Here is a 15,922-nt window from a genome sequence, read left to right as displayed (position 1 = left end):
AATCATAATGACAGGAAAATCTCTGTTGGTAATGTTGGCTGAAAGATAACTATTGGCCAGGAAGCAGGAGATAACTTTCCTCCTTTGCCACACAATGGTGCCACAGGATCCTTTTTGTCTACCTGAGAGATAGGACATCAGTTTAATGTCAAATCCTCCAACAAAGAAAGCAGGGATAAAATAAAAACAGGAATTACTGGGAATACTCAGCAGCAGCTTTGGAGAGAGAAATAGTTAATGTTTCATGCCAACAACCCTTCAGCAGAATTGTATAAAAGTCAACAAGTTTGTTATAAGGAGGGGCAGAGATGGAGAGAACAAGGGGAAAGCCTGTGATAGGGTGGAGACCAAGATTGTGACGGGGTGTGCAGTGCACTGGAGGTGCTGGTTAATTTCTGTGCTTGCCTTTGCTTGAGGGTGGATCCCAAAACATGGGAAGTGGACCACGTTTCCAAAATCTTTTCATAGACCTTTATTGTCATCAGGTGATTATGTACATTGGGGGTTGGTTAATAGAGGATCTTTGTTTTGCTGATGTTCATGTAAGGCCCATCCCCTTAGATGCTTCCATGAACAGGTCACTAACAACCTGGAGCTTGGCTTCTGATTGTGTGTTTATGCAAATGTTATCTGCATGCTGTAGTTCAATGTCTGAGGTTGGAGAGACCTTGGTTTTGGGGTTGAGGTGACATAAGTTGCTTAATTGTCTTGAAGATAACTTTCACACCAGCAAGGAACTTGTACGAGCTGAGTCACAATGTGGTGGCAAGAAGGACTGAGGAAAGGGTTGGAGTAATGTCAGAGCTTTGTTTGACCCCACTCTGCACTAGGACTGAACCTTTGGTAAACCCAGTGCTCCATAATGAAACAGTACATAGAAACATGTCAATTACAAAGGCTCACTATCCACTGAGAGAAAACATGTGCACTAATTCTGCCTGAAATGGGTGAGCCTTATTTCAAACAGAGATCTAGATTGTCCCACAAGAGGAAATATCTTCTCCATCCAATCTGTCATGACCCCCTCAGGTTTTTATATATGTGAATCAAGTTCACCTCTCAATCTGTTAGACTCCTGCAGATATATGCCTAAACTGTCCAACCTTTCCTCATAAGACAACCAACCAATCCAGGTATTAGTCTAGTAATCCTCTAAACCTTAATATCCTTCCATAAATAAGGAGATCAATACTGTACACAGTATTTCAGATGTCGTCTTTTGATGTTTTCAGAGTAAGTACCTTATTAATGCCAAGAAAATTCTCAATTACGAATATGACACTGAAAGTTAACTTTTACAAGTGTGGATCTCATTGCTTCAGATTTTACCTATTGTTGGAGATTTAAAAATGTTAAAAATATTAGAAAAATACTGCAGATGTTGGAATATCTAGATGAAAAACATGATGATGCTGGAGGAACTCAGCAGGCCAGGCAGCATCCGTGGAGAAAAGCAGGCAGTCAACATTTTGGGTCAGGGCCCTTCTTCAGAAAACAGGAAGCCCAATATATAGGAGGGAAAAGCAGAGCAGTGATAGGTGGACAAAAGCGGGGAGGCAGGGTGGGCACAAGGTGGTGATAAGCAGATGTGATAGGTACCTAATGGTTGAAGGGAAGTAACTGTTCTTGAACCTGGTGGTCTGGGACTTCAGGCTTCTGTACCTCTTGCCCAGTGGTAGCTGCGAAAAGATGGCATGGTCTGGATGGTGGGGATCCTTGATCATGGATATTGCCTTCCTGAGGCAGCGCCTCCTGTAGGTACTACTAATGGTGGGGAGGGATGTGCCCATGATGTATTGGGTGGAGTCCACTACTCTCTGCAGCTTCTTACGTTCCTGCACATTCGAATTGCCATACAGTCAGGATACTTTCAACAATACATCTGCAGAAGTTTGTTAGACTGTTTGATGACAAGCTGAACCTCTTTAAACTCCTAAGAAAATAAAGACACTGGTGTGCTTTCCTTATGATTGCATCTATGTGCTGGGCCCAGGACAGGTCATCAGATATGCTAACGCCCAGAAGTTTAAAGCTGCTGACTCTCTCCACTGCCGATCCCCCAGTGTAGACTGGTGCATGTTCACCCTCCTTCCCCTTCCTGAAGTCAACAATCAGCTCTTTAGTTTTACTGACTCTGAGCGAGAGGTTGTTGTTGTGACACCACTCAACCAGGTGTCCTATCTTGCTCCGGTAAACTGAATGTTGCCACCTGTGATTCATCCAACAACAGCAGTGTCATTGGAGAATTTTAAGATGGCTTTGGAGCTGTGCTTAGTCACACAGTCATGGGTGTATAGAGAGTAGAGCAGGGGTTTAAGCACGCAGCCTTGAGGTGCGCCTGTGTTGATGATCAGTAAGGAGGAGATGTTGCTACCAATCCTCACTGATTGATGTCTGCCGATGAGGAAGTCGAGTATTGACTTGCAGAGGGAGATGCAGAGGCCCGGGTCTTGAAGTTTAATTAATTATAATAACTTTAATTAATAATTAATAATTACCAATTAACTATAATATAATAGTTATATTAAAATTATGATAATGATTATGATAATATTAATAAATAATAATAAATATAATAATCTTATAATTCCTGGTCTAGATCCTAGTCCAGAATATGATAGTCATTTATAATTCTACAATCTGATTATTAGGGAGAACAAAAACATGCAACAATCTTCATAAAGCATGCGATGTGCCGGGTGTTTTATGTTTTGAGCTCCCTAATTTATAACAAGCTCAGGTGTAAGCCTTTAAACAGTACTTACAATAAATGAAGTTGGCCAACAAATTTAGAGCACTTAAGAGGAATTGGGGTCAATATACTGACATGGATAAAGAGCTGGTTATCAGGCAGAGAGCAAAAAGTGGGAATAAACAGTTTTCTCAGGGTGGCAGACAGTGACTAAGTGGGTTGCCACCGGATTCACTGCTTTTCACAATCTGTGCCAATGATTTGGTTGAGGGGACCAAATCTCATTTTTCCAGGTTTGCTGACAATGCTAAACAAGGTGGGAATATGAGTATGGAGACTGATGCAAAGGGGCCTCTAGGGAATATGGACAGGCTGAGTATGAAGGCGACAACGTGGCAGATGGAATGCAATGTGGAAAAATGTGAGGTCATCCACATTGGTGCACGTAACAGAAAAGCAGAGTATTTGTTAAATGGTCAGGGATTGGGAAATGATGTTCAAAGGTACTTTGGTGTGTGTGTACACCACGTGCAGATGCAGCAGATGATTAGGAGGGCAAGTGGTACGTTAGCCTTTAAATCTCAAGGATTTGACTACAGGAATAAAAAAGGTCTTATTGCAATCGTATAAGTCCTTGGTGAGACTGCACCTGGAGTATTGTATACAGTTTTGGTCTCCTTGCAAAATAAAAGCTCTCAAGGAAGTGTGTTAGCATAGATTAAAGACTGAACGTGACACAGAAAACAAAGAGTCAAAATAAGTGGGTCTTTTTCAGGATGTAACTAGTAGAATGGCCAAGGATCAGTTCTTGACCCTCAAATACTTAATATTTGTTTTAGCAACCTGACGGAGGGGGCAGAGTGTAAAATATCCAGGTTTGCTGATAACAGGAAAATAGCTGAGATTGCAAGTTGTGATCTGGCTATTAGGACTCTGCAGCTGGATATAGATAGGTTGAGTAAGTGAGTGAAAAGTTGGTAAATGGAGTTTAACACAGTGAAGTGTGAGTTCATCCACTTTGGTGGGATGAAACAAAAGGCAGACTATTATATAAATGGAGAGAGACTGCAGGTGAGTGGAGTACAGTGGGAGCTAGGTGTTCTTGTGCATGATTCACAAAAAGTTAGTATGCATGTGCAGCAAGTATGAAGCAGTGCAGCATTTGCAGATGACATGAAATTAGGAGGTGTTGTTGATAGTGAAGAAGGTTAACATAGATTACAGGGGGATCTTGTTCAGTTAAGGAAGTCGGCCAAGGAGTGGCAAATCAATTTCAATACAGATAAGTGTGAGGAGATTTATTTTGGAAAGTCAGACCAGCATAGGACTTATACTATGAATGGTAGGGCACTAGGGAGTTTAATGAAATAGAGGGAATTAGGAGTACAAATGCATAGCTTGCATGCTGGCCTTCGTCAGTCAGGGCATTGAGTATAGGAGTTGGGACATTATGTTGCAGTTGTATAAGTCGTTGGTGAGGCTGCACTTGGGGTACTGTGTACAGTTTTGGTCACCCTATTATAGGAAAGATGTGGTTAAACTGGAAAGAGTGCAGAAAAGATTTACGAGGATGTTGCCAGGACAAGAAGGGCTTGAGTTATAGGGAGGGGTTGGCCAGGCTAGGTCTTTATTCCTTGGAATGTAGGATAATGAGGGGCGACCTTATAGAAATGTTTAAAATAATGAGAGGCAGAGATAAAGTGGATGGTAACAGTCTTTTCCCCAGGGTAGGTGAATCCAAAACTAGGAGGCATAGGTTTAGGGTGAGAGGGGAAAGATTTAAGAGGGGCTTGAGGGGCAACTGAGTATATGGAACGAGCTGCCAGAGGAAGTGGTTGAGGCAGGTACAATAGTATAATTTAAGGAGCACTTTGATAGGTACATGCAGGGGTGGGGCTTAGAGGGATTTGGGCTGAACGCAGGAAATTGAGACTGGCTGGGTGGGCACCATGGTCGGCATGGACTGGTTGGGCCACAGGGCCTGTATCCATGGTGTATTGCTCTATGACTCTTTGACTCTAAGTAGTTAGGAAGGCAAATGGCATATTAACCTTCAGTGTATGTGCGCTGGAGTAACAAGGTTATCCTATCAAGAGTGGCTAAAGAAATTAGATCTGTGGAGATGAGAAGAATGAGGGATGATTTTATTGAAACATATATGATCTTAAGGGGGCATGGCAGTGTAGACGTCGAGATGGTTCACAAGTGTGAGGTTCCCAAATAAGGGGACAATTATTTAAAACTGAGGTGCAGAGGAATTTCTTCTCGTAGGTGGTGGTGGATCTGTGGAATTCTCTATCCTGGAGGGTTGTGGAGGCCAGGTTACTGAAGGTATTTGCAGAGTAAGTAAATTTTTGAAAGACGGGGCAAATGAGGATTATGTGGAACTGGCACAGAAGAAATGAGACCTGGGACAAATCAGCAAATCGTATTGGATGGCGGGGCAGGCTTGAGGGGCCAGGTGGTGCACCCCTGTTCCTATTTTCTTGTATTTTCAGTTCTTTATCTAAGAAAGGATGTACTTGGTAAAGAAGTGTTCAGAAAAGATTCACTAGATAGGTTTTATGGATGACAGGTTTATAGTATGAGGAGTAATTGAATAGACTGGATTCTTTAGAGTTTAGAGAATGAGAAGAGATCTCTTCAAAACTTACAACATTCCTAAAGGGCTTGACAGACTAGGTACAGGGAGGATGTTACCCCTGACTGAGGAGCCTAGGACCAAGGGGTATAGTTTAAGAAGAAGGTATAGGTCATTTAGGATTGAGATGCGGAAAATTTTCTTCGCTCAAAGGATGGTGAAGAATTCTCTGTCCTGGAGGACTGTGGAGGCTCAGCTGTCATGTTTCTTCAAATCGGAGATCAATAGCTTTCTACATATTAAGTAAATCAAGAGTTATGTTTACAGTGCTGGAAAATAATGCTGAGGTAGAATATCAGTCATGATCTTGGTGAATGGTGAGCAGACTCAAGGGGCCTGATATCTTACTCCTGCTCTTATTTCTCATGTACTTATGTAAAACCTTATGGAACATTAATGGGTGACAGCTGGCAATCAATAGGTGGATCCAGGTGAGGAGGGGTGACTGGCAGACAGAGGTGGGAAGAGTGAAAACAGCAGTGTGGAGAGGTTTGGGAGGTGGAGACACAAGAGACTGCAGATCCTGGAATCTGGAGCCAAAAAACAAACTACTGGAGGAACTTGAACATAAAATGCTGGAGGAACTCAGCAGGTCAGGCAGCATCTATGGAGGGAGATGAGCAGTCGACGTTTCGGGCTGAGACCCTTCATCAGGACTCAGTCCCGAAATCTCGGCCCGAAATCTCAACTATTCATTTCCCTCCATAGGTTCTGCCTGACCTGCTTAGTTCCTCCAGCATTTTGTGTGTGTTGCTCTAGATTCCAGTGTCTGCAGTCTCTCTTGTGTCTATTGGAGGAACTCAGGCAGGAAGTGCTAGGTAGAGATAAAAAAAAGGGCTGCAGGTGATGGAATCTGTTAGGAAAGGAAGGTGGACCATAGAACCAAATAAGGGAGGTGGGGAGGGCAGGTGAGAACAGTGCGGGGAGGGGATCCAATGGGAGGAGTTTGTGGGTGATGGGCAGATGGATGATGGCAGGAGTAGGTGGAGGAGGGGAAAGAAACTAGGTGATAGGGGGCTGGGGTGTGGGGAATGGGTTGTTGGGTGTGTGTAGGAGTACTGGGTAGACCAGGAGGAGAGAGAAAAGGACAAGATGGGGAGCGGTTTACCTGAAATCGGAGAATTCATTGTTAATGCCGTTGGGTTGTAGACTTGTTATTGCCTGACTTGCTGAGCATTTCCAGCATTTTGTTTTTAATTTCAGATTTCCAGCCTTTGCTGTATTGTGTCTTTCAATTGTAGCACATTATCTGCATGCCTGCCCCCGACTCCAGAAAAAAACACTCTACTTCAAGCTCTCTTATGCCAAGAGATCTCCAGGAGAGAGAGAATGCTTCAAGTGTGTTCTTGATCTTTTTGAAAAAAAATGTAACAACATTGACAATTACAGGAATCCCTCACTTGTTACCACACAAAACAGAGACGGAGCATCAAAGGAAGCATTGGCACCAAGTCTCTAGGATGAGGAGATCCAGGAAGCCAAACAAGAGAGGAGCTCACAACATCTGAAACAGCATGCTATAAGGGTGGCTATAAAGTTTCAATACTAACCTCGGGTGCTATTGTGGAGTTTACATGATCTCCCTGTGTATTTCCTGAGGGTGTTCCCGTTTCCACCCACATCCCAAAGACATGTTGGTTGGTGGGTTAATTAGCCATTGTAAAATTGTCCCTAGTATGTAGGTGAGTGGTGGAATCTTGGGAGGAGCTTATGAGGATGTAGGAGGACAAAATATGGGATTAATGTAGGATTAGTGTAAATAGGTACATGATGGTTGGTGCAGAATCTGTGGGTTGAAGGGCCTGTTTCCATGTACTAATTAGAAATTGGTTTATTATTGTCACATGTACCAAGATACAGTGAAAAGCTTTGTTTTGCATGCCAACTAGATAGATCATTCCAAACATAAGTACATCGAGGTAGTAAAAAAGGAAAGGCAATAATAGAATGCAGAATATAGTGTTACAGTTACAGAGGAAGTGCAGTGCAGGTAGACAATCGGTGCAAGGGCCATGATGTGGTAGATCAAGAGTTCATCCTTATTGTAAAAGAGTTCCATTCAAGAGTCTTATAACAATGGGATAGAAGCTGTCCTTGAGCCTCCTGGTACTAGTTTTCAAGCCTTTGTATCTTCTGCCCAGTGGAAGGGGGGAGAAGAGAGAATGACAGGGGTGGAAGGGGTCTTTGATTATGTTGGCAGCGTGAAGTGCAGACAGAGTCAGTGGAGGGGAGACTGGTTTACGTGATGGATTGAGCTGTGTTCAATTTCTTGCAGTCTACAGTTGCCTACCAAGCTGTAATGCATCGGGATAGGATGCTTTCTATGATGCATCTGCAAAAATTGGCGAGGGTCATCAGACACATTCCGAATTTCCTTAGCCTTCTGAGGAAGCTGGTGTGCTTTCTTGGCCACAGCATGTGACTCTGACCCACCCATTCTTTAATCACCAAATACCCCACCTGTGGCAGAGTCTGTGCATCCTGCATTGGACTCTCAGAACCCATGGGACTGGACTGGAAGCAGGTCATCCTCGACCCCAGGGGACTGCCTCAGTACAAGCCCTGCTCTACCCAGCCCCACACAATGCAGTGCAGTGCATACCAGTAGCAGCAGCGCCAATCAGCCTGTCAATCACTCGGCCCTCCTCTTCGGACGCGCTGCTGGGGAATAAGCCAATCAGAGCGGGCAGAACGGCTGACTCGGCCAATCATTCAGAGGCAGGAGCAGAAGAAAGGCGGGGCCCGGGGTGGATCGACGACGCCTCCCAGCCGAATGCCGGCCGCGTCCAACCAACATGCGGAGGCGTCGGGGTGGGGGGAGGGCCAGCCAATGAGCGTGGGGGTGGGGGGTGGGCCTTCCGCTGGCCTCTCCGCTTCATACGGCGGTGCACGAGGGAGGGATGCTGCAGTGCAGCTGCGGCGGGCGGAGGCTGGCGGGGCTGTGAGGAGCGGCACCGAGTGCTCACCGAGTCCGCGCACACCCACCTCCCCAACCACCAACCCACTCTCCGGGGGAGGGGGGAAACATAACACTCGGCGCCCGGCGTCATGTGCGGGCGGCAGCGGGGCCGCGAGCGCAGGGACCCCGAGACATGGACACGCGCGTTGCCCAGGCCCGCAGCCGCCCCGTCCTGCTGCTCACTCGCGGCCGCTAGCACGCCCGCCTCGGCCTGACAGCTCCCTAGCAACCGCCAGCAGGCACCGTTCGCGTTTGAACCGATCCAATTTCGAATATATATATATATTTTTAAAACACAGCAGCAAGGGTCGGGTCAGCATGTTGGCAGTGAGGATTGTCACCGCCGATTACTATATGTCCAGCCCGCTCCCCGGTCTGGATGTTTGCTACTCTGAGTTCAGGCAGGCTGAGGTGACCAGGGTGCCCGTGGTTCGTATCTTCGGGCCAACACCTGCAGGTAGGTGGTCTTGTGGCAACTGTTGTGAAATGTTAACACTGCAGTGGTTCCCCCGCTGGGGCTGCAAACGGGCTCGGTTAGAGCGCTTGCCATTTTGTAAAGCCCTCACTGTAAGACACAGGCAGCCATGAAGCAATAGGGTTGTGTGCAGTATATTTAGTGTTTGCATATATTAATGCATATGTTTAATGTGTGCCTGGACACCAGTGGTTGTGTGCACCCTTGCATCTCTTCTGATGTTCAGGGAGATATGATACTGTCAGGCTGCTCTCGGATTTGATTTCTGTATTATGTTTAACGGCTCAGGAGGGATAAAATCGTCTGATTATTTTCCCCCTATCCGTCAGGGAAGATGGGAATTGTGTAGTTCTTTTATTAATTGTGAAGAAAAATCTCTTTCTCCCCGATCACCTTGTTGTAATTATCACGTAGATCCATCCCTGTGTTCAGTTGAAACCTTACTAACCTTGGGGGAACAGAACTGGCTGTATTCACATAGTAACTGAACCTCGTGTGGTAATAAAATCTAGGGTAGCCATGCTCTCTGTAATGCACCAAAAAGGGACCAATTGAGGTGTAGTTTTGTTAACAGTTTTTCACCATCTTTCATGTTTAATTAGCTTTTATTTGCATACTGTAATAAATGACTTCAATTGCCATGTTTACTCTATAGCTCTATGCATATACTTTACTAAGCAAAGCCTTGGTGTAGTTGTTAAAAATGAAACTGCTCTTCAGTTGTAGATGTTAGTTCTACATTTACTGCCACTGTTGAAGTTGTTGGTGCAGTTTTGTTTTCCTTGTTGATCCTCTAGGGTAGTCTTTACATGCAAAGAATGGAATATGGGATAACTTTCTGAAAACTGCAAATTAGCATCTTGGTGTAGCTTTTGTTTTGCTTTCAACAGTGTGCATTGGAATTAAAATGTTTACTGCAAAATATCTTTCATATTTAATATCATTGATATTAATTTGGAGAAATTAGTCATGGTTAATATTGTTACATAAGCTTCAATCATAAAATTGATAACTATAGCATTCAGTTGATACCATTAAGTATTTTATTGCATACTCAAAAGAGATTTTAGTTGTATCAATTTTTAGGGCAGATTAATTTTCAATTCTGGTTTTACTAACTAAGTAAAAAGTTAATTGCATTAGTGGGGCTCCAATACTTTCCAAGTAGAATTAATTATTTTGAATAATGTGCATTCAATCAGTTTTGGAGGTTTCCTCATGCTGCAGTGTTATGTTGACTTTTTTTTAAAGTGTATTTTGAATAAGAGCATTTTAGGTTGTGGCTTTTTCTGAATTCTGTGCTTGCTTAAAGCTTCTGCTTAATCTCTTAAAACTATTGAACTTCTGAACTTGTGTTGTTGGTTGGATGTCACGTGTGTCTGTGTTTTGAATTGGCAGCTGGTGTGAAGGTTGTTTCACGATGCCTAGAAGTGACAGTGTAACTGAAGACTTGAGTTTTGTTGCTTAAAAAAAATTCTCTCCTTTTGCTTGGCTAATAAACTTATGCCCATCCATTCCACCCCCCCCCCTCCCCCGCCACCCCACCATTAGCACTTTTTTAAAAGCATATACCTATTATTTTGCAACTAAAGGTTTTTGTATTTTAAAGATATTTGCTCCAGGGCAAATAAGACAGCTGAAGAGGAACCTGTTTGTTCCACTGCTTGTATCAAGCTAGGTCATCTTGTCACAGCATGCAATGTTTAGTAGCAGTTAACTTGGCTATCTGACCAAATTCTGATGTGAACATTGTTTTGGGTGCCCAGAATGGATTGTTTGAACATTCAGTTCAATGGCTACTTGTATTGCAAAATGATCAGGTTTTACAAATTTAAGTTTGTGCATCTTAGTTTGACTTGTGTGAAAATAATATGATGACCAAGTGGTAGTTGGGTGTGTTTTATTAGCTTTCCTTTTGCCTAATTGTATAATTCCATTGTCACCCTTACTGTCGTAACATTTTCTATCCCTCTACCAAGTTTGTTTTTATTTCCTTTTTGTTTAGCTTCTCTAATAATGTTCTGATTCAAATAGTTTTCTGAAACCTTAGACATGTAAGAGATGAAAAACTTTTTTAAAAACATTTTAGTCTGAAAATCACATGGTAATCATGAAACTTGTGCAGGAAGCTGCACAACTAATTGGAAGATTAATAAAGAAATGGGAAAAGAGCCTGCACATTAGATCAAGGGCAACCTTTTGTGCAAGGTAAACTTCATTACAGACTTGGGTCACTTTTTTATTGTATTGTAGCTTCTTTTAATGAAGGGAAATTCCTAGTCAGCTTTTCATAAACATATACATTTTATCATTTGCCACTTCCAGCAGACTTCACTGAGAAGTTTGAACTTGCCTCTTTACAGGAAGAAGTATCAAAACTACATGTGGTGTGATGCTGCTGCTATGTGTGAGTTTGGGTAATTCAGCACATCCCTGGAATTAGTTGGCTGTGGAACATTTCTGGGCCTTCCTGGTCTAAGTGAAAAGATACACCTCCCAGTTATGGAACTGCAGATTGATGGTGTCATGGTATATTTTGGAGCATAGGAACACTTCTCAAAAATTACTTTTCAGAGAGAACATTGTTCACTGGAACACTAAGTACCAAACAACTGTTTTTCATTATTTGAAAATTATGGAGTATTGCTTCCTTACTTTGATTAGGCAGAACTTGAAATCATACCAATACAGTACCACTGAGCCAAGTGGTCAAATATGCAGTCCAGTGAACCAAGTATCATCTTCCTGCCTCCATTCCTCATTTTTCTCTTCAACCCACCCCACACCATTCCTTCTCCATGAGATTTCACCCCTTAATCACAGAATTTGATTTTCAGTAAACATTTCTGTTCCATGGAAAGGCAGCCTCTTGGTATTCCAAAGCTCCTATCATCCATCTGGCATGGAATGGCCAACTGTTTTCAGAGATGTGTCAAGTTACTCAATTTCGGCACACTGCATCAAGCCAGATTTGGCTCTTTGAAATGTCTATTTAGTCAATTGCAAATGTTATGCTCTTTCTCCATAGTCATGTAAATGTAATCACTAAAGTGTTGCAGTTTTTATTTAAAAGCCAATCATAACCATTTTTGGACTGTCCAGTTTCCTGACCTAAAATGGGACAATTTCCCATCTGTCCTACTGAAGACATTATACCTTGTTTTTTTTTTGGCATCAATTGCTTCGTTAACCTGAACTCAGTTACTGAAATTGACTGCTGTTGACTAGCAATACAAGTGTTTAAAATGATGTTATAGCTCAGGGCTGTAACAAAAGTTGCCTCTGTTTGATCTGAACGGGATCTTTTGCCTCTTGTTCATTCCCTTTACCTTTTCTAGTCTTGAGATAGATCGACAAGAAAGCAGTTGGTAAGGTAGGTTTAAAAACTGCTTTCATTTCATTTTGCAGTTAGCAGATATACAGAAGTTGGGATTGGGCACTTGATTCACTTAGTAACAATATGTAAAACATTACAAATAGATACACATTGGTATGTCACCTTGCTTGGTGTAAACAAAATATGTGCTTCCCCCTGCGTTTTTTCTTGGCAGTTGGTCAAAACTTTGAGTCTATTTTTATCTGGGTGTTCATAGGCAGGAAGGAAAGTCTGCCAGGGAAACTTTTTTGAATATCTAATACTAAAGGTGTAGCCTTGGACAGTATCTAAGATTTGTTGTCCATAGAAAACTGACTTTCTGGCCAAAGTGCTTCAGTTTACATGATGAAACATTTGTAGTGTTCTGTCAACAAAAAAAAAATCCAATCCAGTCAATTACTACATGTTCCATTCTCAAATCAGGAAAATCCTGTAGGCACTGAGAACATCAAGTATCTTCAGGAGCATGTGGATGCCAAATAAAAATAGCAGGAGTGCTGCATACACTGCAGACTTCATGCCCACCTGCCCTGTGGCACGGATTTATTGATGACTTGTTGAGAAATGCTTGATTTGGATTCTGGCTGGATCACTTCACCCCAGACTAGTTTATATCCTTGGTACAAATAAGACCTCCATTCCAGAAGTGAGAGCAACAACTCTCAATAGTGGGAAGCATTTATGTAAATTGCATCAAGGTTTTTCTAAAATTTAAGGCCAATGGAAATGCAGAAGTGAAAACTGTATCTATCTGGAGTTGCACCTCCTTGGTGGATAAATGTTGTGGTTGTTGGGGACCAGTCATCTGCTTCTGAGGATATTAGTGAAGTTCCCTCCTGCCTTGACCAACGACTTTGACTTCCAATGACTTCCTCTCCATTATAACTTCAGAAATTGAATTGTTTGATTACTGTTTTGCTTCATTACCATTCATCGGCTAACAAAGTAGTCCATACCTCCCAACCACAAAACCTTGGAAGCATTTGGGCATTGGGTAGTGACAATACACACAGTTACCATTCCTAACAAATGTCTAACCATGTGGCCCTTCACCTCCAGTCTCACTCCCTGCAATGACATTCAGCAAGACAAAGTCACTTTCTCTCCCAGGCCATTATACCAGCATCAACTCTCTGATTACATTCATCCAGCTCCAATATGCAGGTCATGTAATTTGGCTTCTGACACCAGACTCTTGAAACAGACATTTTGAGCTCTGTTATCCAGGAGATTAGCAGTGTCTTCAGGCTGTTCTCAAAGGATCTATGGAAATGTAACATCCTCATCAGTCTGGCCTATGTTTGCTCAAAACTGAGAAGGATCAGCATGGAAGGTACTAAGAACATAGGTTTTTTTTGGGAGCACATGGAAGGATGGTAAAAACATCAGGAGTGTAGGTTGCCCAAGCTACCCTCTCACCTTTTAAGACCCATGGATCCTACTGCAAGTACATAGTTGAGAGATGCTTAGATGCTTATAGCACTGCAGTTGTACCTATCTAGGCAAATGTGTGCCATTTGTATTCTGGACTATGCTTTTTTTTGGGTTGGTAAGTCTTGGCTATAGCCATTTGGTAGCACATTCACTCTGTCAGAATATTGTGGGTTTGTTCACTCAAGTGATTTTTGACCATAAAAACCTAGGCTGACAATCCATGTCAGTACTGCAGAAATACTGGTGGTGTCATGTGGAAAGTTAGATCATGGCTTCATCTTCTCACAAAGCACACCAGATATCTCTGGTAGCCTAGTCAATATATATGATCTTGATATACAACCCAAAAAATTTCTGGTTGTTGTTTGTGGGAGCAAGTTGTGAATAACCATGATGTTTTCTGCACACTAATGGTGATTACTTTGTTGGCTTTAAGCACTTTGGGACACCCAGAAGCAGTGAAAAGTGCACTTAACCAGCTCTAGTATTGATGTAACTGGCCTGGTTGTTCTTGGGCAGTGGTGATCTCAGGGTGTTGATAATGGAAGACTTGGCAATAGTGCCATTGTCTAACAAGGTGTAGAATTTAAAGGTGGTGCTGTAGATGAAGATCCTGTGGGCTTTGGGGCCAAGCTGAAGATGAAAATCCTCAGGATCTAAAGGCAGCCATGGTTATAACTGAACTTGCAACCAGTGGACAAGTTCAGTTATAACCGTGAGCATAAAGTAACATGCTAACACCAGGTGGGTGATTTTTTTTTTTCCTCAAGTTTCTGGGATAGGTTTGGAGGTCTAGTTTAGACTGCAGTCTGAATGGTTGGCAGCTGAAAAGCTAATCCTTAGTGCACTGGCTGATTTGCTTCCCTCCCCACTGTCTACAACACATCACCTGTCCATCACCCCAATACTGCTGCCATGTGTGTATTTCACTGAGCAGCTAGTGCTTGGTTTATCTCCAGACTGGAGAGCCAGGGCTGGGAGGCACAGTGAGCAAGAGACTGTGTAGGTGTCTGTTAGCAGGCACACATGTATGGCCATGCATCAGAGCCTGGTCTTGAATCATTTTGGATTCCCTTACCATTGGATCCAGATGTCCTATTTTCAAGTCTTTGTAGCTTGCACATAGTCCTTGTCACATTAAACAAAGTCATACACAACAACTTTCACTCAGTATGAAGTTGAAGACTTGCATTGTCAGGAACTTCCCTCGTGGACAATCCCAAGCTTCATTATCTTGGCTCAGGAACTCGGATGCATTTATATTGACATCACAGCCCTGAATGAGACATGTTCTTTGAGCAGGCTCTCTGTTCCACAAGGCAAGGATTACACCATGTTCTAGAAAGACAAACTGGAATCTTTAGCAGGTGATCCTTGTCAAGAATGAGCCAGTTGCTTCTCTCAATCCTTCTATAGTGTAAGTGAACATCTTATGACCCTTTGGCTTGCTCTAAGGTAGGGCCAGTATGCCACAGTCATCAGCATATTTGCTGCAATCCTGGAATATGGTCAGAGGACTATTACTTTGACCTAGAGGAAACCCCAGTCTGCATTCTAAAGGAGGACATACTGGTTCTTCAAGTGAATTCACTGCCTCTGCAAAAGATTCAATCCTCTGGCAAGGTAATATTGACAGCAAGGGAGTAGGGAAAGCTAACTTGAGTCATCCTCCTAACCAAATACTTGGAGCATGCTTTGTCATTAACTAAAACCCTGTTTCATCAGGAGAAAAGCACAAGACTTCATGGCAATATTGATGATCCAGACACTTGGTGAGGCAAGGAAGGAGATAGGTGAGCAAGGGCAGGCAGATGTCTGAAGGAAAGAACACCTGAAGAACTTTGCACTGTGACTATTCTTGGAAGGAAATCAAAAGTGCTTGGGTTACATGAATAATTAGATCCCACATCACTGCCACCTCAGACCAACCAATCAAAAGTCCATGGGCCAATTGAAGAGCAAGATTATATTCTGCAGAGGTACTTGTAGACAAAATTACAATTTTGGTCTCCCACATCTGGGAAGAGAGATGTGCTAGGGGACTTCAGATTCTGTAATCATGACCATCTTCAAGAAAGGAGATGCAGCCTGTTGTGATTTCTGCAGGAGGTTTTCCCTACTGCCTGCCACAAGGAAAGTTGTCATTGGGTCCAAAGTGGCCAAAGACCTACTCTCAGAATCAGTGTGGATACTGTCCATCTGCGGGCACCTTGTATGTAGTCTTCACTATGCATCTATCAGAAGAGAAATGCAGTGAGTAGCATCAACCCAGCTCCAGTGGTAAAGTCATATCATTTGCATGCCCAAGGCCAGATTCCTGAAACACATTCAGAACAGAGTTTCAC

At 42.9% G+C, this 15,922-nt stretch overlaps 1 protein-coding gene across 1 annotated transcript in view; it reads left to right on the top strand.

Moving 5' to 3' along the window:
* Positions 1 to 8,219: 8,219 nt before the first annotated feature.
* The window catches only part of rev3l (REV3 like, DNA directed polymerase zeta catalytic subunit), a 158,891-nt gene continuing 151,188 nt past the window's right edge, over positions 8,220 to 15,922 (top strand). Inside the window, exon 1 of the mRNA XM_052024197.1 lies at positions 8,220 to 8,749. Within this exon, the coding sequence (XP_051880157.1) occupies positions 8,611 to 8,749 (139 nt within the window). The 5' untranslated portion in view covers positions 8,220 to 8,610. The remainder of the gene's footprint in view (positions 8,750 to 15,922) is intronic.

This window comes from Pristis pectinata, chromosome 10, assembly GCF_009764475.1.
Source record: "Pristis pectinata isolate sPriPec2 chromosome 10, sPriPec2.1.pri, whole genome shotgun sequence".
NCBI classification, from domain to species: domain Eukaryota; kingdom Metazoa; phylum Chordata; class Chondrichthyes; order Rhinopristiformes; family Pristidae; genus Pristis; species Pristis pectinata.
Note: the sequence above shows the minus strand (reverse complement) of the source record. Positions and strands in the feature narration are given on the sequence as shown.